This window comes from Hippoglossus stenolepis, chromosome 1 (assembly GCF_022539355.2).
Source record: "Hippoglossus stenolepis isolate QCI-W04-F060 chromosome 1, HSTE1.2, whole genome shotgun sequence".
NCBI lineage: Eukaryota > Metazoa > Chordata > Actinopteri > Pleuronectiformes > Pleuronectidae > Hippoglossus > Hippoglossus stenolepis.
In genome coordinates, this window is record NC_061483.1 from 14911193 (window position 1) to 14937585 (window position 26393).

General features: G+C 39.8%; 1 protein-coding gene across 4 annotated transcripts; it reads right to left on the reverse strand.

The window, feature by feature from the left end:
- Nucleotides 1–451: 451 nt before the first annotated feature.
- Nucleotides 452–26348, reverse strand: usp10 (ubiquitin specific peptidase 10). Of its 4 annotated transcripts, none has more exons than XM_035152992.2 (15): nt 26047–26348; nt 16829–16897; nt 16341–16386; nt 15861–15920; nt 12107–13321; nt 9375–9466; nt 8494–8603; nt 8351–8409; nt 8004–8107; nt 7497–7596; nt 6944–7124; nt 5703–5868; nt 4867–5011; nt 3893–3958; nt 452–3540 (listed from the first exon to the last, which is right to left on the reverse strand). In XM_035152992.2, the coding sequence occupies exons 1-15, from the start codon at nt 26065–26067 to the stop codon at nt 3353–3355; spliced, it is 2622 nt and encodes an 873-aa protein (XP_035008883.1). In that variant the 5' UTR covers nt 26068–26348; the 3' UTR covers nt 452–3352. The 4 variants fall into 4 exon arrangements, with proteins under 4 accessions (XP_035008883.1, XP_035008873.1, XP_035008902.1 ...); XM_035152982.2 differs by having other exon boundaries at nt 12107–13324; XM_035153011.2 differs by lacking the exon at nt 15861–15920.
- Nucleotides 26349–26393: the final 45 nt, after the last annotated feature.

Sequence of the window (26393 nt, forward strand, 5' to 3'; positions counted from 1 at the left end):
ACTCTTTTTGTTGCCTTCTGACATCAAGAGGGTAAGTCCCGTCCAAAAAGGCTAAATGTTTGTAAGTTGAAGAGCGAAGCCACATTTCAGTCGACGTCAGAACTGTAGTAAAGAGGGAATAAATAGTAAGGAATACTAAAAAGGGCAGAAAAACCTGACGTTGCAAATTTTTCACCGATGGTTCTGCTTCCCATCAAAACAAACAGCCACGGCCTGAAAGGGCAGTGTGGGCACCGAGGCAGCCAGCGAGACCACAGCCGGGGGAGATGAGACATACTACACATAGTATATATTGACATGCAGGAACAAGAGCGCAATTAACAGTGTGTGGTACACCAAGACTCTATGGATTGTTTTGTTTTATTGTGCACATTGTTCTGGAGGCCAGGCTGTAGTCTCAAGACTGCAGATGTTTTCAGTATATTATGAGAAAGCCAAGTAGTCTTCTGACTGCACGTCATTAGCAAACTGCTTTTTGCACAATCCTTTATTTGAACAATAAACAAAATAGAATGCTGGAGGCTTAAAATTAAAGACAGAAGAGATTGTTTTTAGGTCAATATACCAACAATTTCCCAGCAGACAATATAGTGTTAGGAGCACATACTGAAAGGAGACATTTGTTGAAGCGTTTCACCAGCACATTTCCTGACCAGCCGCGAGAGAGGGGCTGGGATTTTAACTGTACAACAGAAAGCTCATGGTGTCCATTTCTAAATCTCAGCTTCCACACATTCTTTTTAAAAAAAAAAAAAGGGGGAGGGGAGAAAAGATGCAAATTAACAATTTTGCAATTTGTGCAGAAATGACCACAAAGCCAACAGCACAACTGAATTGTCATGTTAAGTTCTACGATGTATGGGCTGTCTAAGCAGCGTGCCGTTTCCTGTATGAAATGAACTGTGTTCTGTGACGACGGTGATATGGCAAAACGACGTCGGATGGAGAAGGCAAAAGAAACGTTTGAATGTGGAACGACGGAAGGCGTTCAGTTTTCCTTCGGTTTAGCTGGAAACAGGTATTTTTTTTTAAACCACAGAGTCAATATGCATCTCAATGTTACATCACACATGGTTAAAATCTGTGTAACTTTGAAATTCATTTTTCTTAAATTCATTTTAAAAGCAAAGATTGAACTTTTCAGTCTATCAATTACCAAACAAGGGACATTTTAAATAAACTTAAATGCATGTGCTGCTCTTGAATACAGGAAAACGTTTGCACATTATACGCCGGGATCTGAAGCCTTTACATGTAGCATAACCACGTCCTCACCTGTGTGCCCTGATGGACAGATGTACGTGTGTGAAAATGACGTCTGTAAACGTTGAGGAATTGTTTTTAGATAAGTCAAAGAACACAAGTGTAAATCATGAAGAAATATTGGAGCTGACATTTTTGCCAAGTGTTAATACTGAGATTGTGGCACTGGTGGTTAGAATGAAATGGGTCTACAACAAAAACTAATAAAAGAAAAATATGAAGAGAAAATGACAAAATGGAAATAAATATCAAGCAAAGAACTATCAATTTTATTCATTGTTGTGCTTTAGCCTGTGTAATTTCTTTTCAAACACCAATTCAAATGCAAGCATATTTTTCTGTAGGGAGCGAGAGCAAGGGGACATCCAATAAATGATCAATGACAAAAAAAATGAAAATATGACAACTTTTAGTAACTCAAACAAAATAAAAATCATTGTTATCAATGAAAGATCCTAAAATCATTATCTTCAACAAAAGCAAACACTATTTCCTTTTGTGCGCATGTCCGGGGTCTTTATGCAGAGCGCGGCACAGGTGTAGTCCCGTTTCCCCTCAACGCTCAGTTTCCCTCAATTGGGAGGAAACGCTGAGCCACAAAAGAGTCAAATACAGGAGGTGTGGGGTACATTCCCCGAACTCGTCAAAGAGGCTAGATTTGCTGTTGCTGCCTGATTTTGATTCTGATTTCTCGTACACTAAGTGGAATAAAAAGAAAAAAAAGAAAAAATATCACACGTTGAACCGAAGGCAGCCCCCCACTTTCTGCTGAGTTGGGGATCAGAGGGGAGATGTGGCTCAGAACTACACTGATAAGCCACCTTTACACAGGTGGAACCTTTAGACGAGACAAAAGAAAAAACGAGTGGATAAAGAAAGAAATGTACAAAGTAAACAAGGGCGGGTTTTGCAGAGGAATCTGTCTTGATTGCTTGCCATCTCTCCAGTGCAGGAACTGATTCTAAAAACTAGTGCAGTCGTTTAGGACCCAAACAAGTTTTCAGTCAGCTAGATTTTATATTTTTAGTTTTTTTTTCAACATTTTAGTCTAAATATTTGCAAAATATGCATTTGCCTGTCATATCATAATCATCAATCAGTTTATACTTTGTGCACAGAAGCTTATTTGTTATTAAATTCTAAAGCGCATTAATATTTTTTTTTTAGGTAAGTCTTTCTAAACCTAAACCCAGATACCATAACAAGGGTCTCTCAAACAAGGAAGCTTTTCATCACACATTTTGTGTACCACTCGTCTTTTTCTTTCCTGTTTCTGATGGCTCGAGTACCTGGATTTAAAAGCATCGTAAAAGTGAGGAAATGGAGGACTTGTTGGTGTTGGTGGCAGCGAAGACGACAATCTGGCCTTGGAAAGAGACGCGTGATAATGCTGGTGCCGGGCCTTTTCAATGCATGAGGGCAAAACAGGCAAATTCTTTAGGCCAACAGTTCTCCTTTACTAAAAGGCAAACACTGATGTTTCTAGGTCATTTCCTTAAAAAAAAAAAGAAAAAAAAGAAGGTATTTCAAACAAGAGAAATTACCCCAGCAGTCCACTTGGTAGATAGTTCTTCCTGTGTGAGTGAGTCCACTGTTTGCCATCTGAGCCAGGCTGTGGGCTCAGTCAGGTGAGTCTCGGCTCATCACCTGTGACCTCAGCCCCGCCTGTCTATTCAACAGTCCTTCGTTGCTGCTTTAGAAGTAAAACAAAAAAGGAAAAGAAAAAAAAAAAAGAAGAAGAAAAAACAGCAGTGGTGCACAGAGAAGAGAGAGCAGTCACAGGGAAATCTTTGTGAATGCAGCTTGTTTCTCTTCTTCCGAAAAGAAAAAGGAGACGAGGAAAAGGGTGTTGGAAAAGCTGGTTCTCAGGAAAGCAGGGAACAGGAGGGAAGAGGAGGAAAATCTTGCAAGAGAACAAGTTGGGCAGTGTTCCTGTTCATCGGTTTGGTGTGCGTGTCCATGTGTAGATGTACTGTACTGTCAACGAGTGCATTTTGAGCTTGTATGCATGTGTGTGTGTGTGTGTGTGTTTGTCAATACATTGGGGTATTCTTGCGTGTGTGTGTGTCGGGGGTATGTGTGTGCATGTCTACAGCAGGTCGACGCGGCGGTAGTACAGCAGGTAGGCGGTGCGCTCAGAAGTCTGCTTCACCACCTGGTACTGGCTGATGACCTTCACCGCCTGGTCGTCAATGCGCAGCCAGCCGTTAAGACCAATGTGGAAGACATCCGTGGTGTAATGACCGCCTGTCGCACTGTTCCCATGGTGATAGACAACTGGATGAGTAGAGAGAGAGAGAGGAGATTAATGTGGAATGTTTTACAGTACTTTAGTTATTACTCATGCATTACTTTAAATTTGTTTCCTGACATTTTGCATCTAATGTAAATGTACTAAAATAACAGACACTAAAACTTAAATTGAACCAGACTTATTCCAAAATCCCTTTGTTATGATCTCAAAGTATTTCCTGGTGTCAAATGAAAGAATGTGCTCAGATTTAAGACAGATGGATACAGACATTCTTACTGTAAACTTCTGAGGACCATTATCTTTTTGGATCAAGGAGTAGATGCGGAAAATTTTGCAACGAGACTTAAAAACATTAATAGCAAAACACAAGCACACCTGCAAAGAGCCGGTAAGTTCTTTGGCCTTTCACAACTTTGCTCCGGACTCCAGAGGACAAGAGATCTGAAAAGGAAAAACACATTTATAAGACCAAGAACATCTAATCCATGTATTAAATTATAATTAAATACAGAATTGGTTGCATCATGTTTTTTGCTGCAAAACAAGTCAGTCTTCAGTGAATTCTGGCTTCATACTGATGCAGGGTACAACCACAGATGTCCCTATCATCAGTAGGACATTGTTCCGAGTTTGTAGAATTGTTAAAAAGCTTTTATCAAATAAGAAAGTACCAAGACATTTAAATGGTACATGTTGAATAACTGCAGCCACAGCTTAATTCTGATGCTATTCTTCTGTTTTATCAAATGTTGCAATGCAGTGAAATTAATTTAAGGCTGCCATATATAACATATGTCTGATGGAAAAAGTCTGTTTTTGCAAAAAATGGTGGAAAACAAATTAGGACATGCTTCACCACCGAATCGTAATCCTAAATCATTCTGAATCTCGAGCCTCCACAGATGTCTACAGCTACTCTACAGTAGTTGTACCTGGTAACCTGATTTTTCATTATTATATGTATTTATTTTTTGTTTGATGCTACAAACCAATTTCCACATTGGGATGAATAAAGTATCTATCTAATCCGCAAGATGATTTTGCCACCAGATTCAATCAGGCAGTTCACTCCCCTTTAGAATGACTCGCCAGTCTTCTTAAATATCGAAGAGTCTTCTTCTGGGGAGCCATCATGTGCTGACTGTGACCTTTTCATGTGCAAACTCATTGATTTAGATATTTACAGGTAAACTTAAGAAGCCTCTCGATGCATGTTTTAAAACGTTTTCAAGGCTACAGTCCTGATGATTGGAAACAATACTACTTGTGTCTTAAATGCAATAGTGTTATCACGATTTATGGACAATATATAAATAAAGGGGGCTTTCATTCAGATTATGGGTCCGTACCTTTGCTGATTTCCAGGTCAACGGGGTAATCAATGTTCTTGATGAGTTTCTGGCAGCCTCCAGTCTTTTCAAAAACGAATCTTTTCAGATGGAGAACCAGCACAGGGGGCAGTTCTTCCAGGGTCACCCTTCGGCTGATCTCAATCTGAAAATGAGGACAGAGAGATAGACACGTTTATTTGAAACTCTAGACTTTGACAAAAGCCTAATAAAGTTCTACTCAACAACACAGAAAAGACCAAAACAAGTAAAGAACAGGAGGTAACATTGTGTTAGTATTACAAGAGCAGCTTGCTGAACCTTCCAAAGAAGAGACACGCGAATCACTATGTTCTCTGGCTTTTTATGAGGACAAAGGACAAGTGTCAGGCTCCGGACCAAACTTAAGTGTTTCTAAATATGATGAAGATGAGAATACAATACAATAATGTCACCAAAACACACTTCAAAGATGTCCATTACACAGCTGTAGAGCAGATGTTGCATGCACCAGTTGGTTCCAGCTTCATGTTCACTGTCTGTACGGTTTCCAGTCATGTATTTTCCACAGTGGTTAAACCTTGTGCTCTCAGACCAAAGGCAACATTTAACAAAAGTGAAGGTAATTAAATTAATACGAGGGGCCAACATTACTCCTCATTTGTATCTTAAACTGTCAGAACACAGGCCAAGCAACAAAACATTTCGACTAAAATAAAACATCACAAAGACCTTTAAGCGCTCCAAACTTTCCGGCAATAAATAAAGTAAAAAACAACAAGAACACAAAAATAGCCAATATATTTTTACAAAATGTTACAAAATGTATTAATAAGTAGTTTTATCTTTTTGTTTACCTCCTGCTTGGTTTTAGTAGTGTAGCCCTGGACCGACTCCCTTGCCACCAAGGTTTCTAGAGCCTCCTGGACAGTGCGGATCTTCTCTGACTGGATGTCCAGCTGCAGGGTAAAGAAAGGCTGCAGAGTGGCCGACTCTTTAGAGTTCTGTTGATAGACCACAGATCTGACAAAGAAACAAAACGCACAGTTAGAAATCCTGAGGAAATACAAGTTAGACATCTAGGAACTGTAGGGCCATCTACAACTGAGGCAGGTTCATGTTTAAACATTTCAATATCAGTGTCAATGCAATAAATTCCAAAAAATTATATTTTTACAATTTTCTTTGCTGCCAGTATGTGATCCAAACAGTTACTGGTGAATTCATATTAAAACTGAAAGACATTTTCAGGAAAAAACTATAAGAAATAACTTTCAAATTATTGCACTGATTCCTTGAGACAAAGCAATTACTCTGACGAGTGCCCAAAGAAGTCCACAGGTTAAAGCCAAACTCAGTGGGTGTACAGACTACCCTCTGTAAACACACACTCCTGTATTCCATTCTCTCGGGTCACAACCGTTTCTAAAAAAACAATTCTTTAAGACACTGTGCAACCAGTGTAGAGTAGGACTGTGCCAAGCCAAAACCACAGAGCATATTATTTAAGCAAGCTACACCCGCACAGGTTCTTAACTTTCCAATTTGTCTGAAAGCTAAGACCTTTGTTTGTGGATGGGTGCCCCATGTCTTGCTGTCCAGACTTCTGACCACAACAGACCCACAGTGGCTGTTATTTTGCAGGACTGGTATTTGGTGGACAAAGTGGGACATGGTGGCTGGTGGCAGACTGATCCTCGATCACCAAGAACAGGGGTCAAAAACTTATAGTCAGAAACCTTATTGAACCAGCAATGTCCCTTTGAGATGAGAACATCTCTTTTTCCAAGGGAGACATGGCAAAGACAGCAGAACACATAAAAACTCAAAGTTAGACAGAAAAACAAAAAGAACACAAAGAAAAGAAATCCAGACACGAAGATCCCATATTTAAGCTCTGTAACAAGGCATGTTAAAAACAATGACTGTATCCCATGCCAGGGGTGCAAGAAAACAAAAGAGCCATGATTCTTTCATGATTCTTTCCCCTAAATACAGTGGTGACCAAAAGTCTAAATCCACTTTAACCATAGATTTTATTAACTTAACATTGAAAAGTGTTTGTGAAACACATGTTTGCAACAACCTGTCAATGTACCTGATGTGACCACCGAAGATATCAGTGATGGGTGTGCGGACAAAGTCAGCTTGGCGAGTGATGGACGTCTTGTTTCTGGGACCAACTTGCTCCCACTCATCCTCGCTTCCTTCTTCCTCCTTTTCAGCAACATCTTCCTCCACAGCTGCCTGCGACTCAGGCCCGTTGGGTGTTGAAGCTTCTGTTGAGAAAAAAAACCCATTAAAGATTAATCACATCAAATGACCTAGGTATTGAAAACTGGCTTGAAGTAAGTAAAAACTTTGATTTCAGTTTAAAACTCACAAGAAAAGAAAAAAGGCAACTGTGAATTAAGTGGGTAATGATACAAGTTTCATTTTAAACTGGTGAACAAATATTTACAGGAATAATCTGCATCATTGTCTATCATATCCATAAAGTTCCTGTTTACTGTTACCGACACAGATGTGGAATTAATCTCTAACATATGGAGATCAATCCTATGAATAGTTTCCATTCAGTTAAATAAGTTTAATGGCCTTATCTCAGTTGTGATACAGTTTTGAAACAAAAGAGGTAAAAAACTGCTTACTCTCTTCCTGAGGCGATATTAGCTTTTTCAATGCCAGCATCTCCTCGTGTAATCCGTTGAGAGTGAAGCCAAGATACTCCTCTGCATCTTCTTGTCGGCCCTGAGAGCAGCGCATTAGGACATCAGTACCAATTAAAAACACGTGTGTGCACATATGAATGTCAATGAGGTAAACAGACAGGGAAGAATGTTTTACAAGTGAGAGAAAATGAGATTAAGTCTCATTAGGTATAAAAATGCCAACGTCTCATTCTGAGGATTTAAGTAATTTCATTCATTAAACATGCCGAGTTAGAATTGACTCAGCATGTACAACCGAAACTTCCTTTTTTTGCCTTTCAGGTGAGTTGTAAATATCTGAGACGGAAACAACAAGAACATTTTCTTCGAGTACTGTCTGTTCCAGAGGAAGTGGCCATGAGCAAAACCATTAAAAAAAAAAAAATCGTAAATCACTGCTTCGAAGTGAATGAGTAATACATGAAATCCAGAGGCAGCATTAGTTACCTTCTCAGAGAGACTGGACTTGATGAGTGTGAGGAGTCTGTAAATGTAAGTGGGCTCAAACGCTGCACCAGGCCGGACGTCTTTCATGATCTTATCACCAACGGCTGAGGACACAAGTTTCACAACATGAAATTAAGACAGGAAATGTCTATCCTTTTAAACATCTTTTGTATCATCTTTGACAAAAAACTAAATGGCAACAATTACAGGGCAGAACATTGCAATTTAGGCAAAAATGGGAAGAGGATGCAGAAAAAATGCTATTGAATCAGCTCATAATCAATTTGTTTTTAAATGTATGTCAGTATCTTCCAGGAAATGTTTTTTAAAAATCTGACCCGTCTTACCTTGCTGTTTGGCTTTAGATGGCACAGGCATGTTGTTGAACTCATTCACCAGCCTTACACTGTCAGAGACAAAGAAACAATGATGACTTCTAAGTAAAAATCACTTAAACAATTTGAGATCAGCTTGCAGAGACAGCACTTACAAGTTGTCCATCATGGGAGTGGAGGTACAGGGTCTCTGCGTTTCAGTGTGCAGAGGAATAGACTTCATCAGGTGATACATGGGGGGACATGCTATCAGGGCCTGTAGGGTCTGAGTGTTGAGAGTCAGGGAGAAAAACAGTGCAGGAAAAGCAGTACAACAGACACTTTCTATCTTTCTTATCTGGTACAAATAGATTGATATGCTCCGCTATGTTGAAACTTCTAACAAAAAAGTTTTGAAGTTGGTTATTTTAATTAGTTTATCTTCTCAAAGTACAGAAGAGAAATCTCACTTCAGTTTTCAGTCGGACTGTAACTAATGATTATTTTCATTATCGTGTTATCTGCAGATTATTTTCTTGATTGATCCGTTTGTCAATTAAATATCAGAAAATAGGACTCAATATTTTCTGCAGTCCAAGGGGCTGTCTGATTTACTGCGATATAAAACAGAAGGATCAAATCATTTAAAAAATCAAAACATCTGGAGATTCCACCTTTTTAACTTTAAAAAATGACTGAAATATTTATTCGACCATCAAAATAGTTGACAGTCTATTTCAGCTTTAATTTCCATTAAACGCCACCAAAAACGATTAGTAACTCATAACATGTTTTGAGCTTTCCTTGAAAGAAAAATGAAATTCTAGGACTTTTCCTGGCAGAGTTGAAACTCACTTCTCATCAAGTGTCCGCCAAAGAAAAACAACTGCATTTCAAAAATAGCACAGTATTTTTAAAACACGTGTCTGGGACCTGACTTCACCTAACTTACCACGTTAAGAGCAATTCATGCAGCCAACAGTGAACCAGAGAAAAGAGTAGACACAGGTCAGAGGGATTCAAAGAAGTGGGTAGACAAGTCGGAGTGAAAGGATACAGCATTGATATAGCACCAGTTGCCCTTGTTGATCAGTCCTCTCGGCTGCAAAGACACTGGTTTATGTATCAACTTCACATTCTCAATAAGTTCTGGGGATTCAAAACAAACAAAATGGTCTTTAACACGCAGCCCAGTACAACTTCAAACAATGTAAAGCCATGTCAGTACAACGTTTTGAATGAGATAAAGTGGTAAATATTACAATACAGATTTTCGTTACGCAATCATGAATAAATTTCATTTTGAACAAAGACAAGTGTTTCTCCTTCAATCCCTGCCTCTTGTTAAACAAGACAAGAGACAATCTGAGAAAGAGGGAGAAGTTGCTGTACCACGCCTAGGAAGGGAGACTGTCATTAAAAACACAGCTCCCATGGTAACGTGGATATTTACACAATCGCTATTTAAGACAGGAAACAGTAAACATTAATGCTTTGACTACAAGTACAATTACATATACATTAGTCAATACAAACAGATCAGCACATTCAATCGTTCCCCCAGTACTTACACAGAACCTAAAACTGTTGCTTTACAAAAAGACGAAGCATTATCAGAACAGGCCAATCAGTGGTGGGTGATTACTAAACTCACTTTATGGTGGAACAACCAGTTTTAATGGATGTGGTTTTATTTATTCAGACCCACCTTTCTGGCCAGTTATTTACTGTTTGTTTCACTTAACATTTCCCGGTGTATCAGTTAAACGAGAAAGAATAAAGAAATATTGAGTATTTAAAGTACGAACTACTAGTGGGCAATACTGAATGAAAGATTTCTCTTTTAGGACAAAGATGTGACATACAGAGACTACAGACTGTACTGAATGATGTATGTTGAATCACAGAGAACTGTGGGATCTGAAAGAGGCTCTTTGCAAATGATCATTTACTTTGTAATTTTAGACCTGTGTTCAGTACATGACTATATATCTGCTTGTGGTCTCCATTTGTAACTTTATACACCCGTGACCATTTCTAACCATTTAAGGCACTTGTGCAATGCAAGGCTTTAATGAACAAGAATGCTTTTTACATTTCAATCAATTCATTCAGTTAAAGACTTCATCATCAGCTGGTTTGTAGCTGCGTTTGAACAGGTCTCTTTTTGCCTGCCTGCAATATATAGTGCTGATTAAGATGTATAGTGTTGTGCTGCAAAATGCTCCCCCATAGAAAATAGTAAGTCTGTAGGATCAGTATGACCCACTTGTTCTTTTCAGCGGTGCTGGTGGTTTTAAGAGAAACACTGGGACTGATGCCTTTCAAGATAAATAAATTTCTGCGTATAAAAATACAGCCATGAGCTTTTTGGGATTCATAAGTATGCATAAGGAAAATGTTCCTCTTAATGGAAGGAACATAAAAATGAACAATGCGGATCTCTAGTTACGCCTGATAAGTGCTGGGTAGTTGAAAATGAGCAGATTTGACTGAAAAGTTTTGCATTCAAAGTGGAACTCGAACCAAAGTGTTTGAGTAGGCAGAAACCATTGAGGTCTCTGGTAAGTTCCCAACAACTCAAGCATGTTCATGCATGCAGCATTATCAGGTTTATCTAAATAAAGAATTCTAAAACACTGCACACACTTCTTTAAAGAGACAGAAGAAAAAGCAGTTCACAATGAGTTGGGGCAGCAAAATACTTTGCATCTTGTATCTATTAAATAATGATCCTCAACGTGATCTCAAATCAGACTTAACTGTGCTTGTAACTGATCCCTTTACATATGAGGCCAATCCACAATGGTTTGGCCTCAGTTTATTTTCTAACCCAACGTAATCAATGAGATGTTTCAAGAAATAATTTTTCCCTCTTTTGCCTGACAGTGATAGTTTCACTTAAGAAAACATTGAAACTGTCTTTATCAGCAAATATATTGGTCTGTGTTTTGTTTGATTCAGGTTATCATATCCCTAAGAACCAATAACAGGGTATGTGCAACGTATTATTTCACCCTTTAAACATCTGAATGCCTAATTCTATTTACTTTGCAGCTGTGAAGGGAAAGTGCGACTATCGGTGGAAGTAAATATTTTATGGGAATCTAAGCAGGAGCTTGAATTATGGCACTTGTACCTTCTTAACCATATCTTGAAATATAAATTATATATTTGCACATAACATATTGTAAGTCTCTTTAAATATCACACAGGGACAAGTGTATGTTCTCAAAGATCCCTCTAACAAGATAATAAGAGTCCAGAAACCACCCACCTGTCCTTCAGCTCTCTGAGGAGCACATTCTGTCCTCCCAACGTATTCTCTGACTACTTATACTGGTGTTGGGTTGTGAGATAAAATGAATTACACAACTGTGCCTAATGACTTACTATCCAACAGCTATTCTGGATGTAATATCACCATCTAGTGTTCGTTTTTTTGAATTTCTTGACCATAAAAACATCATGTCTATATTTCTATATTATATTCTATGTGTAATAAGGTGTTATCGAGCAATTTAAGCTTCTTAATTCAATTAAATACAGGATATAAGGTAATCAGTAGCAGAATAGGAAGTTTGGCAACTTAACACTTGAAACATCAAATGTTTAAAAACTTATACTCAAGAAAACAAGGATTAGGAACAGAGCAGTTGACTCAATACTGCCACCAAGTGGACTAGAAGGGAATTTAGCAGCAATGCACATCTCTCCTTTAAGCTAAAACATGAAAACTTTGTGATGGTATGTTTCTAAACATATAAAATTAACATCTACATTTAATACCTGCAAGTTTAGGGGCCATGGGATCCTCTGATACATGGACCGGGCCATCTTTGATGTCCCCAACTTTCTCGGGCTCCTCTGGTGTAGCGAGGGTGGGAGACACAACTTCCACAACATTCTTTACCTCCACAAAGGCCTGAGGGCCACCAGGCAGAGGCTTAGAGTTGTGGAAGAGGCTAGCCCAGGACTTGGGGAGGTTGGCAGTGGGTGCAGCTGGAATCACAGGCGACTGGGCCTGGTCTGTCACTACCGGCTGTGCAGCAGAGTCTGGGGAGATCTGCAGAGTCTGCTCCACACTCTCAGAGTCTTCTTTATGTCCATCTGCAGTGATGGGAGTTTCACTTTCCGCTAGCCCATTGGCCACCCCACTATCTGCTACCTCGCTTTCCTCCAGTTCAGTAGTCGTAATGGAAGTGGCGACAGAGGGGGTGGCCACAGCAGTTGAAGCAGGAAGAGGTGATTTGGAGCAGGGGCTGTGTGGAGTATCTGAAAGTTCAGGGCTCTCTGGAGCCAAATGATCTGGCTGCTGATCTGCAGTCCTCGGTCCTTCTGTCATCCCTCTGCTTTGAGAGGAGGATGAACAGGAGGAAGTTGCATTGTTGCCATCTGATAAAGAGGCAGCTCCACTTGTTAAGTCCAAAGAAGAGTCATCAGGGCTATCACAAGTCCTCTGATTGGCAGTGGATGAGGGGGAAAACTTGGCTGCAGCCACAGCAGCTGTTGTTGCCGTGGAGACAGGTCCAGGGGTGGAAAGTTCAGCCCCCAACAATGCCTTACCGTCCTCATCCTCAGCACTGTGGTGTGGGCCACCGAGTGCATGTCCGTTTACCAGTGCTGTCATAGGCGTCCCATCTACTGTATTGCTGCTGTGGCCAGTTGATGGGTCCAGGTAGTTGTAGTACCCCGGCGGTCGCTTTTTCTTTTTCTTCTTCTCTCGCTGTCCCAGGCTGCCAGGGTCCATGTCCTGGCAGGCCTGATTGTCCATGGCCGAGACCTCAGAGTCAGGGCCATCCAACGAGTTGAAGTCGGTTTCATCTGGGAGGTCTGCTTCCGGAGAAGCTGTCTGTTGGGCTTTCTGGGCCGACTGGCAGCCCAGGATGAACTCTGGAGCCTGGGGATTGAGGGTGCTCGAAACCTTGAATAAAGGATCGTTCACCCCAATAGGCTTGGAATCCATCACCTCATCAACGCCAAACTCAATGCGCTGATAGTCTTCTGCTGCAGATGACATTTCAAAATTAGAATCAAAGATTTGCCTCTAAATACAGCACATAAATCATACTTCAATCAATAACACTGTTCGTAACTGACGGCTGGAGAGTTTGGATTGAATTGTTATTTCTGAACAAATAATCCATCACTCAATAAGAATCTTAGGAGCTTGCAGTCATACCAGTAAAAACAAAAGTGGGGTGATTCAACAATAGTATTTCCAATTCAGCACAGGGTCAAGGAAGTTAATAGAAATAGTATGACTTGCTTTTAGAATGATATTTTTATTTGCCTAACAAGTAGCAGCTATTAAATGACCAGACTTGAACTGGACCTGGACTTTGGTTTTGTATCTGCTCTGATTTTATCAACATTTTGTGAAACAATGTTAATGTGATGTAATACCAGAGAATCGTAATAAAATTATAATATGGTGAATTCCGTTTCTGTTATTAACAGCACATTTGATTTATCTTTACCTCTAAAAATCTAACCTAAAAAACAATGCAAAATTAACCTGTGCACAATGAGTGGAATTTTATTCTTTCTTAATTATTGATAGTTGTATTTTGCCATGAAATAAATTTAGACTGAAAATAATTAATTTCTAGTCATCTTAAATATCTTAATTTTAGAGTAAGGATGCTCCAATTGATCAGCCACTGATCGGTATCTGCCGATATTCCCTCTTATTAATTTGATTGTCGATCTCTATAAACGCAGATCAGGAAGCAAAACAAACTGTCACTCAAAGTGCAACTCTCAACAGAGGTGAGAAGGAATTGAGATTGCTCACTCATCATTTTTCTGTAAATACATTTGTATTCTAACTCAGGTAGACTACTTTTTCCCCAGAGCTGATCTTGCTTCTCTTCTCATCTTTGTTGAGTTGCACATGCGCAGTATCGATTAAATACGACAGTGGCTGCTGCATCGTGGGCTTCGCCGGTCGGACAGTTTTTCAGGTGTTTGTGTCCCCTTTAAAATCGTGTACTTTTGGAGTTGTTGAAAGAGAAACTTGATCAACTTTGTGAAACATGTTCTACGACTAATTCTTTATTATTTGAGCATTCTTGGAAATTCGGCAAATGTTATACATTAAGTTATTATCTTTTTTCTTTGTTTAAAAAACATTTGCGCGAGTTTGTCCCAGTGTTTTGGCTAAGTAGTGTTGCAGCAGTCTTTGTTTAAACACATTGTATCTTTGCAAACTGGGTGATGTATGTGTTTATTTGCATATAGAGCGGGAGAATCTATCAAGAGTGGTCTGTCTGATCGGGTTGTTAACCGCCTCTACTGCAGTCCGCTGAGTGCGACTCCCGAGTGAGAGCCTGTCACAGCCCGGCAGGACAGACAACTGACTGCGGTGCGAACAGGACTCACATTTTCTTTTCTCTGTCATCTATCTGGGATGTGAAAACATCAGATTTCCACACAGTCAGAGAAAGTGTGTGTCCTGCTCATACAGTTCAGCAAATAGAATCCAAGAGAGTTTCACTCCTGCAGGTGAAACATGCGACACTGACAAGTTTAATGTGGCACTGAATTGAAAAAAAACTATAAAACACTAACAACTTGACAGTGATAATGGACATTTACTGACAAATGTAGGAATTCTGAGTAGGATTCAGTCCTGTAGTGTTTATTTGCATATAGAGTGGGAAGAGATATCAGATCATAACTGGTCTCTTCAATCACCCAAGACGCAGGTTAATGAGACGCAAACAGGTCCATAGACCCTGTGATCGGTATTGGCTGATACTACTTTTAACGATCAGTGATCATCCGCCCAAAAAAACCTGATTGGAACACCCTTATTTTAGAGGCATGCTAAAAGGGACTTGTCTGAATATTCTTCATTCAGTGATGTAGATAAATCTGTATAATTTCTTAAAAACCTTGTTTCAGCGACGCACAAAAACAAATATTACAAATTAAATTCATTACTGTTTGTTGTGTAGCAGCTTAAATAGAAATTACTGTGCAGTGAGAGATGCAAAGTGAAAAGGTGAAAATCATGAAACATTAGTAAGAGCAAATCAGAAAAATCAACCACGTCTTTCATTATGACACAGGTCACCAAACTGTAAACCCTGATGTTCAGCAGGAGTTAAGAAGGTATGAAAACAGCAGTTACTTCCTCTACTGTGATTAGAAGATCTTCTGTTAGTGTTATTGGAATCACACTTCATGACTGTAAAATGCATTTGCAGTAAAATCATTACAATTTAAGGATAAATACACACATGTTAGCAATCACATAAAACCTTCACTGTACCTAGCAATTTGATTGTTAAATGATATTGAAATTCAGATTTTAATTCAACCCTTCAGTGGTGAAAATGCATTGTATGCAAGAGAAGATAAGATACTTAACAGTATCTTGAGCATGCAAAGCTCTACAGATTTTACCAACAGGCAAGAGAAAGAATACAGGCGCAAGGTTTAGAAAAGCCACCAGTTTTTGAAACCTGGATTTTGAGTTTTACAGCAAACGTACAAAAGCTAGTCAAACCACAGGGTGTCGGACTCCTCAACTCACCGCAAACCTGCAGTCCCATAGACTCCATAATATAAGGTACAGCAGGAGTGCAGTAACTTCCTAAATAATCAATACAAATCAAGGTAAGGCAAATATCATGTGCAAACGAGAACCATTTCAAAGAGAGGTGCCTGCTATTACATTTTTCATATGGTGGCTCAAAATCTAAAGAATAAAAATGGTGCAGAAACGTATTTTTTTTTATCTTTAAAGTTATTACTCAAGATCTACCAAGATCTGTAATATGTTATACAACTGTATCTATAAATATATGGAAATATAGTCAAATGAAAAGCATTGCTCTGCCAGGTAATCAGGGCAGATCAGCCTGGGCTTCAAGCTTACAGTTTAAAGACCTACAGTGATATAAACTACGAGCATGGTATAATAGTCAGCTCCTGACAGCCGGCAGGGAATTTTGATGAATAGAAATATAAAAACACATAATCTACTAATGTAGTGTAAATGGAGTGTACATACCAGAAGTCTGACTGACGCACTGGATTTTGTCATTGAACGGAGGAAGCTGAGGAGAAAAATAATTACAAATTAGAAGAAAAAAACCCCCCACACATTTAGAAATTCAATCAGTATAAGAATTACCAGAACTTTTTATAGAAAAATATATAAATAAAATCACCCTCATTTGAATAATATTTGAGGGCATAAGCAGAATATAATTGTTTTATCTATCTGATTTCTGCGAGATTTATTGGATCCCTCAGTCTGAAGGTTTCAAACATCGTTTACAGGTAGTCCCTGTGGTGGACCGGACGACTCAACTCTAAACTTAAAAATGTCACACTGCCCATCTGAATTATAAGAGTGGCATCAGTGCGTGACGAAGACCCAACAATAATAAAAATGGGCTATTTCACTATTTTTAACAGCAGGGTGCAACATAACTTTTTGGGTACAAGTTACTATAATGGTCTATTAAAGCAAATGACTAGGCTCCATTTTCTTACCTCAACATAACATCGTGGTGTCACAAAAAACTGATTGATCTCGTCAGGGCTGAACTCCCCGAAGATGTACTGTGGGAAGAAATCAATGCAACAGTTAGTAATCAAAATCTGGCCATGATGCAAAATTTTAAAGTAATCCTAAATTACCCAATATCACATAAATATAAAAGAACATATTAAGCAAAATTCATATGTAAGTCACGCACCCAGTTCAGACCTGGCATTGAACACACCACAGTATTGATAACAGATTAAGATCCAATGGCTCTGACCGCATTCAGGAGGAGGTCTAGGAAACATTTCGTCCACAGTAAGTACATCTATTTGAATGTGTTCTTGGCCACATTGAAGCACCGCCAAGTCAATTTCAATTCTCTGGCCTACTACAGTTTCCTTCAGAAGCAAAAGATGTTTACACTTTCACATACATATTTATTTGTGACCATCGCCACTATATTAACACTCACCAACACATACTGATTTTTGTCCTTTCAAATTAGTATAATCTTATTATTTTGAGCTGTGTTCAACACTGATTCAGTAACTGAGCCACCGCTCAGTCAAGACAGCCATGGTAGCATGTACAGAGGTAAAGCACAACATGAAACGATGAGTCATGCAGCGTTATACATGAACCATGAACACAAACGGCTCAGATTTGATTCCTTGACCATTTGCTTTTAAGTGAGTAGGGTTTTACAGGCGAACAAAACAAAACACAAACGTCATCTTCAAAACAAGCTAAAGCACGTGTTTGTATTGTTTTAACTTCACACACTTTTTTGACGGAAGGAAAAAGTCAACAGAGCAGAGACATTTGACATGATTTTAAATTCTACATGGATCCAGACAGAACCTCTGCTAACTTCACCCTCCTTATGTCAGCTGGAAATATGGATCAGTAAATAGTTAATTGAATCAATCATTTAAGAAAACAGCATTGGTGGCTGATTTCTTACACATTAAACACTAATACATTTCTCCAAGATGCATGATACAAAAATAAGAAAAAGGGAACCTACTGGATTGGTCTACAAGTTTCCATATTTTCGTCATTTAAAAGTTCAGAATTTTAATTTGGTGGGCTACTAGAAAATGTTAACAAGTTGTAATGTCTAAAATAAGTAGTATTTGTCTCACACCATACATTGCTCTGACTGGTCAGCTGGCTGCTTAGAGCCGGAAATTATACGCCCATTACCCAGAGTCATCCTGAGCAGGTTTAACACCCGCTGTAGAAATGGTAATTTCGGTCTCTATCTCTATTATACCATTCCAAGCCAAACTCGGTGAGCGGGAGTAGATTTTACTTGGTGATGTGGCTGCTTTTAAGAAAAATAAATCAGGAATGCAAACAAGGTGTTTCAGGTCTTTCCAGAACACCGTTAGAGTTTGCTATTCCAAAGAAAGATCTGCTAAAATCAAGCAAGCCTCGTGGAAGAGTTCAAGGAATCTGGAAATGGTCACCAAGTCATGTCAAAGACTTTAGATATTAATCAGTCCACAGTTAGACAAAGAGTCCTAAGACAGTGCGGATGCTCAATGAAGTTATAAACCATTGCTGGTTACCATCTCTGATAATAAGTCCCCCATATGGAAATGCATGGAGTATGTTGTCCATATCAGGACTCAAAGGAAGCTGCTGCTCCCCCCCCCCCAAAAAAACAAACTCACTGCACACAATGCTACAAGAAAAATGTTTTTGTGAAGTGATAAAACCAAGGTTCAATTGTTTGGGATGATCATCTAGCCACAAGTATGTGTCAAAAGGGAAATGCGGCCCACAACACGACTCCAACAGGGCAGCACAATAGAGGGAGCATCATGATTTGCAGCAGCTTTTACTCCTCTGGCACTGAACAATATTATCAATGGGAAGATAAATTCCCCAGTTTAACACAGTATCTAAAAAAATAATGTCAGGGTGGCATCTCGCCAGCTGAACCGCAGAAGTTGGGTGTTGCAGCAGGACAATTATGCTAAACATGGAAGTAAATCTGCAGAGGTTCTGAGGAATGACCTCAAGACAGCGGTCATAGGAATATGTCGCAATTGAAGTTCTACAAAGAGGAATGGTGCAAAATTTCTCCTGATCTGCAGCTAATGGAAGCACTCGTTAGAGGTTACTTCTGCCAGAAAAGCGATTTTCAGAAGGGTCACACTTTCTTCCCACTGATTTTTTTCAAAATTATACAACTAGCCATGAGAATGAGCAGTGAATTGAACTGACCTCACACCTCAGGAATCATGATTCCTGAGGTATTGAGTGCAGGTTTTTCAATTCAGCATTTTTACTTCATAAAAGTGTTACAAGTCAAACTGAAATATTACTTGGCCGCAGCAGTGAGTGACTTCTAGTTCAACAACTGATTGGAAAGATACATAGATAGGATGAGCTCAAATGCTAATCATGAGCAAATCAACACTCAGCTGTGGTTTCTCATTTTTAGTCGGTTCCAAGTCGCTGCTGCTGGTTACAACAACAAACGTTACTGTTCGTCATCAGCTGTCACTAAATAAACTTGGCTCCTGTTTGTGTGCTCACTGGGAAGTTTGTCAAATATTGTTTGAGAGACAAGAACCACCGAACTATAACATTAATGTACAACCACGAGTGAACCGATTCTTCAGTTCCAACTAATTTAGAGTTACACATCTTCTTTTGGGATGAAGTCATGTGGCTGTCAGTGTGGGCATTCACCTAAATGATATTTTTATAACACATCATTAATTCAAAGTTATAAAATGTATATTTTTGGACCATAATCTTGAGTATTTGGCTCAAGAAGATCTTAAAAATGTACTTATTTCAATGCGTCAATGTTTAATTGACATCCGAGTATCAGATAGGGCCAAGTATCAGCAGTAGTAGTAGTAAATGGACTCTGGTTTGCATCAGGACCTAAAAACTTGATCAGAACATCACTAATAAATACAGTTTGAGGCAGAAGTGACCTACAGCCTGGATGGAATATTAACATGTGGCTAAAAATAAAACTAACCATTTGATTAAATTGTGGGCTCAGGCTCACCTCAGGCTTTTCCCCCACACTGCGCATTAGAATGTCGAGTTAAGTGCTCGTACCGATTGGGTGAACTGTCAATGTACCTAAGAGACGTCAATTACCACTCAGTTGTCTGTGTGTCAAACCCTAATTATCAGAGTGCCAACAAGCCAATAACCGGCCACTGACTGTATAATTAATAGCAGGTTAGGAAGAATTGCACAATGTGCTACACACACAATTTAATTAAACAAATGACTCAAATGCAATATCCCTCTACCCTGACTCCTAATATTTATGAAATAGATTGATTAATAACAAATAAACATTATTGTATATCTTATTAATTGTGCAATTGTGCTACACCCCTGTCACATGACCTCTGGAGCTTCAAGGGAAACACCATACTGTGTCCCCAAGTGTCCACATGAGCATGGAAAACAAAGCCACTGAGAAAAGGTGAAATGAACTCACTAGCCATGCCGTTAATCCTCTCAGTGCAATAAACAGAGGGACGTGAAAAGGGAGGGCACAGAGAAAAGAAAGTGCAACTCAAGCATATGTAACTCTTTGCAAACGAGGCCCCACGCGAGGGCCCACAGTGCTGAAATGGCACTACAAGCGACAAACAGCCAGCCATAATCCAATGGCCTCAGGACTGCTAATACAATCACAACAGAAAGAATGTCTCTTTGCTTCTTTCTGCAGGCGTGCCACACGTACCACACTAAGCTTCCCTTGCTGTTTGTTTGGACTGAGGATTACAACAAATTAGCCATCTGTATGATTTCCACACAGTTAAGTGACGACACCACACACACACACACACACACACACAACAGGGATAGAGGAAGGGCCTAACATAACATAGCTTGGCTGCAGTAGTATTAGAAATTGGGTTGTAAAAGTATGTGATTTTGGAAGTGTGATGACAGTTTTAGAAAATATCAGTTTCAATGCATTACAAATAATATTCCTTACAGGAAAGAAAAAGGGTTTTTGGTTGAACATAGTTTAGTTAGTTTGCCTGGGCACAGCAGTGGTGGAAGTATTCACATCCTTTACTTAAGTAAAATGAGTAATACCAGACTGATAAAGTTACCACTACAAGTTAAGACCTGAATTTAAAGTATTAAGTCAAAAACAGGATTTTACTGATGTAGTTGGTTGAGGTGGAGCACTTTTACATGTTTTTTTCCCATTGATGTTAATTTTCTCTATCATTGATTGGTTGTTTGGTCTGAAAATAGTGAGAGATGGCATCACAAATTCTCTATACACTATCAAAATAGTTGTCCATTTACTACACATGTCGTCCCTGTGAGTGGGGAAAGTATATTTGTTTCTTTATAAGGTCAGATAAGGGTCAGTGTGCCTGTAAGTCAAAGGTAACCAACCAGAGATACAACTGAGATGTACCTGGATCAGTGATGTTGTAAATCATTTCGATAGCACATTTTAAGGTTGACGTTTAAATCTAATATGTGTTTGTCGGGGATTATGGTTTTAAGTGTAACACATTCTTTGATCTGCATGGAGGGATGGCATTTCTCCATGATGAAAGACTTTTAATTGTTTCCAACATCCGCAGCTACTTTGCACCGATGGTCCTCTTAAGTAATACCATGCTGCTGATTTCAGTTTCTTTTTGGTGGATGGAGTTTATCAGTCTGGCTTCTCACTGTCATTGTCTCTGTATTTATGTGTGGAGAGAGTCTGACAGATAGTAAAAGAGACGAGCATGTGTCGCACAGGTGAGATTCTCCGTTTGTTTGCATTTTTTCAATACAGCAACAAGCAGATGGTATGATAATCTCATACTAAAGTATAACATAATTCCAGGATGCCACTGCAACCCCAATTCAGAAAACATACATCTTAATCTGCTTATCGACCATTTACTTAGATTTTAGTAACACAAATTTCAAGTAGAAACATATGGGCAGAATATGGAATCAGGTCATTTACAGGTAACCAAAGGAGGTGTACCAGAACAGGAATGATATGTTGACTTGTGAGCAGACTTTCATGTTGTTAACACCTGATGAATAAAGCAATAACTTTTTTCTGTAGTCACAATATACAATTTTGGATAAACTCTTAACATTATATGAATACACAAATTAAAAAGGTCATAGACGATGCATTTAGGTCGATGTGTTCCAACTCTTTTGCTCTGCACACAGGAAGCCAAAGCCTGTTCAAAGGTGATTGCTCAAACTAGAAACATACACCAGAAGGCTTCTAGCCCAAAAATCTTCTCCACACCTACAGATTCTGTATATTCAAATGCATATTCTGTTCGTAGAGACTTCACAATATATACCTGAGGGGTGTTTAAAAACATGATTAGTTAACCAGACAACTCTAAAAATGATTGTTCACTGGCAACAATCATTAAATCATTACCATAACTGGGGTTACAGCCAGCACTACTGTGCTCATTCCCTTAAATTGGCATGCAGCGTTATTAATGGAAAACTTGGCTGAACGTGATAATGCTTCAGCACCACTACAAATAAGGTCCGACCAGCTTTCAATGAATCCCTGGAGCATACCTGGGCCTGCATATTACAGTGATGAAGTAATAGGTTAACTCAGTGATTAATAAGCGTGACATATGGAGTATGACAATGGAAGAAAGGAATTATTGTCATGTATCTGCTTAAAGACAGGTGCTATCAAACGAAAATAACCCATTCAACTGTGGCAACACCATTTTTTGATGTCAGTGTTTCCCAAATTATAAATAGGCCACAAAACAACCATCTTAGTTATCAATTATTATGATTTAAAGTTATTCAAACTTGCCTTTTAGCCCATGAAGAAGGATGGTATTGGCATGTTCATTTTGCCCCCAACTTATATCAATGTTCAGAATAAAGATTAGTGCCATTATGTGCAAATTACAGACTCTGTAAAAACCCTTTATGCTTTTCCAGAGAGGTTACAAAGGAGGAGACAAAACCACCTTTAGAATGCTAAATTCAATAGTCCATGACAAAGATAGCAACTGTGGCAACTGTACAACACATGTTCCACCACTCTTCCAAAACAGTCATCTGTCTATCTGTGAAACATAGCAAGCCAACTGTGCATTGTTCTGTTGTAAGCGCAGAGTTGAGGTTTGTGACACTTTAAATTTATGGTGGCAGCAGACGCAGAGAGATGTCTAATCAACATGGAAGAATATAAAATAAAAGGTTTGTACTTTTAACTTTTATGTTTTTGATCAGATGCACTTCCTGAGGACGGCCACTCCAACAATGCACCATCTACATTCCTGGGACATTAGAGCTATATGAATGGATATTCTACTTCCTGTATCACACTTAAACTGCAGAATAACCCCACAGCATGTAGACATGGGCACATGCCCCGATGCCGAAGCACCGGCGGCAACCATCCTGCAGCACCAGGTCGGTATGCTGGGCTGTAAAGGAAAAGAAAGGAGGAAAAAACAGTATCCTGAGGTTTTTAGAATTTTGGCATCGACTAAGTAACGAAGTATTGGTTCTCGTGACATCCCAAGTACTTGTGTTGTTGTATAGAAACGTTGGAAATTTGATCTGTAGGTGAGACCACAGAGGAGTAAAGTAATGCGTATTCATTTGTAGCTTTGCTTCTGGTGCATTTTCCTTCAGTAAGCATTTGGCCATGACTAAGCAGAAAACTTTGGGCAACTTGAACCAGTGTTGGATTTGTTTGTGCATATTAGGTTTTGTAGTATTCCCAAGAATGGTGGTGAGTATTACTATCTCACTCAGAATTATGCTTTGCAGGAAAAATAGCATAAAAAAATAAGGTGGATATCACAACAGCAGAGTTCATCATCACTTCAAACTTATGTTTGACTGCATTTTTTAATCACAGAAGAGTAGATCAGACAGTTATCAGTAAGCACGCTCTGCCATGGATGTTTCCGGCTTTCACCACATCACCAGACCGATGAGTCGAATTAGATGTACAATGCAATAAAGATGCGTCATTTGAGTGCAAAGTATGGTCCCTGTGTGATTTAAAGTTTTGGGATGAGCATATATAAAAGGCATAAGGACATAATCTAATTCAAATGCCTGAACTAAACCAATGAGCATAAATGTGACTAGGGAAACTAAGTCTTTTTGTTTGCTTCGACAAATCTCCACGTCCATGGTGATATCTGCATCGACGGTGATAATCACAAATTACTGACACAGTTTCATAACTGTTCAAACTAAACAACTGAATTGCAGTTTGTCTATATATTTCTAATTGCAACACAATAGGTTACTATAACTCAGATAGTATAATAACTATTTTAAGCATTTTTAAAAAAGGTAATTTGTCTGCCATCATCTCAAACAGTGGCCCAGCCTTGCTATATAGATGAAAAATAGACAATGTAAACAAACTTCTTTTAAAAAGGAAAGATCATGGATTAGCAGGATAGATTACCATAAATAGAATATTAACATATGTTGTCGAATTTTCCGGTTGTTGACAGAAGCTCAGTTTTATTTGCTGCTGCAGATACATAACAGCATTTCCAGAATGACCAGTTTTGCTAAATTCTCTTAAATAAATGACATGCCCTCTGCTGCCGGTGTCTTGTTCTGCCTCGGATATTTTGGCTGCTCCACCTGTTTAACAGCTGATCATTCATTTGAGTGTGGTCGTCACATCGGCCTTAATGCTACAGTCATAAATGAAACTCCACTCGCTTATATATTGATAACTTCTGACAGAGTAAATCAATGTGACAGGAACACTTTCATTTAAATATTTGTTCAGACAATATTTTACACAGAGGGAGAGCTGTTAGGAGTTTTTGTTAGAAATGAAAAAACAGTTGCCAACAGGGACACTCAAACCCAACAAAACAGTTAATAGGGGTCGAAATGTGGTTGCCTGAGGACTAGGCTGAGGCAGAGTTGAAAGAGTTCCACTGTGGTATGCAGTCCTTTCTGTCCCTTGTTACATTTGACTAAGTACAAAATCTATTGTCCACTTATTCGCTGCATATTTATACAGAACATGACAATAAACCAGCATCATGGTAGAAAATATTACAACATAAAGTTGGAGCACGTGTTGTTCATTCATTTGTAAGAACAGGAAGTGTGAAAGCATGCACAGTTCAGTCTTTTGTCAGGTTTGTACAGTCGTTAGCCACGTTGGTTCAGAAACTGTCAGCCACGTTTGAAGCATGCATCTAAGGATGTTTTCATTTTTAATAATGTGGAGTTTTGTTTACGTTTCATTCGGTCAAATACCAGAAACCCCAGGCCTGGTGTGTCCCTGCATGCACAGCTAGACTTAAAAATGGGCCTTCCCACATGACAGCTAACTTCCTCCCATATAACACCGAGCTGGCTAAGTAACCGGCAGCTTCAGCCTCACAGATCCCGGGTATGTGACCGCACACCCGCGTGCAAGCTCCCCCGTGTTTCTGGTAGTTTCCATATTAAAGAAATGTTCGCTGTGAACCAAAGGCCTCCTGTCGCATTTCTGTTCAGCTAACCAGCTAGCGGGCTGGCTGCAATGTGCAGCCACACCACCTGTGCAAAGCTGTTAGCTTGCTAGCGGCTAAAGGACCAGCAGGGAAACGTAGCATCCGAGACAACGGCTTAGAAACTGCAAATATTTAAACGCAAAACACTCCACAAACTCGCCAGTACGGCTCCTGAATGCCCAGATAACAAGTAATAAGCAGCTGTACGCGGCTGTGAAGATGTGCGCTGGTGGGAGGCCTGTCGCAGCACTGACTGAGCAGGTGGGCCATGCAATACACGCAGCAGTTTTGTGGGTCACTTTTCTCTGGGAAATTACACATGACACTTGTAGCATTTGGCACCGACGCGTCGCAGACTTCGACTAAATCGCAAGTTTCGTGTCTTTCAGCGAAACGTAGCAGTCAAGTCCCGAAAAACTGCAGCAGAAACCACCGCTGGCCCATTTGAATGGAAGGACCGAGGGCCTGTTAGCTACCATGCTGCTGCCGTTTCAATGAGGCTTAAGGGGGGCATTAGCAAGCACTTTTCGGTCCTTACGTGTTCAATGACACGAGGAGCGACACGTTTCATTTAACAGAGCGGCCCTGACAGATGTGCGACAATAATGTGGCGCGGATTTGTGTGTAAATGTTGAAGAAACCCGCGGCTGCGAGCAGCGCTGCACGGCGTGCGGCAGGGGTGGTGTGGCAGGCTAACGTTAGCCAGCTAGCTTAGCTACCTGGTTACTGTGAGAAGCCATGCTCCCGGTGAGGTTCCCTCTCCTCCGCTGACAAGACGAAAACTCCCCCGGGAAGGTGTCGTGGGTTTGCGGTGACAGTCACGAAACGTGTCCTACTTCGACGCCATTGTCATTTTTCCAACGGTGTCCTGCCAGTCGTGAGTTTCGCTCCGTGTACTGCATCAGCACTTCACGCCGCTCGCCTGGCCGTCACCGCCATTTCTGTCTGCCATCTTCCTCGCTTGCTAGCAGAGCCAGCGCGCGGTCGCTTGTAGCGGCAGCGTGAGCCCGACACGAGCCACAAACACTTCCGGTCAGGGTTCGCCCCCGGATTTCACAATAAAGGT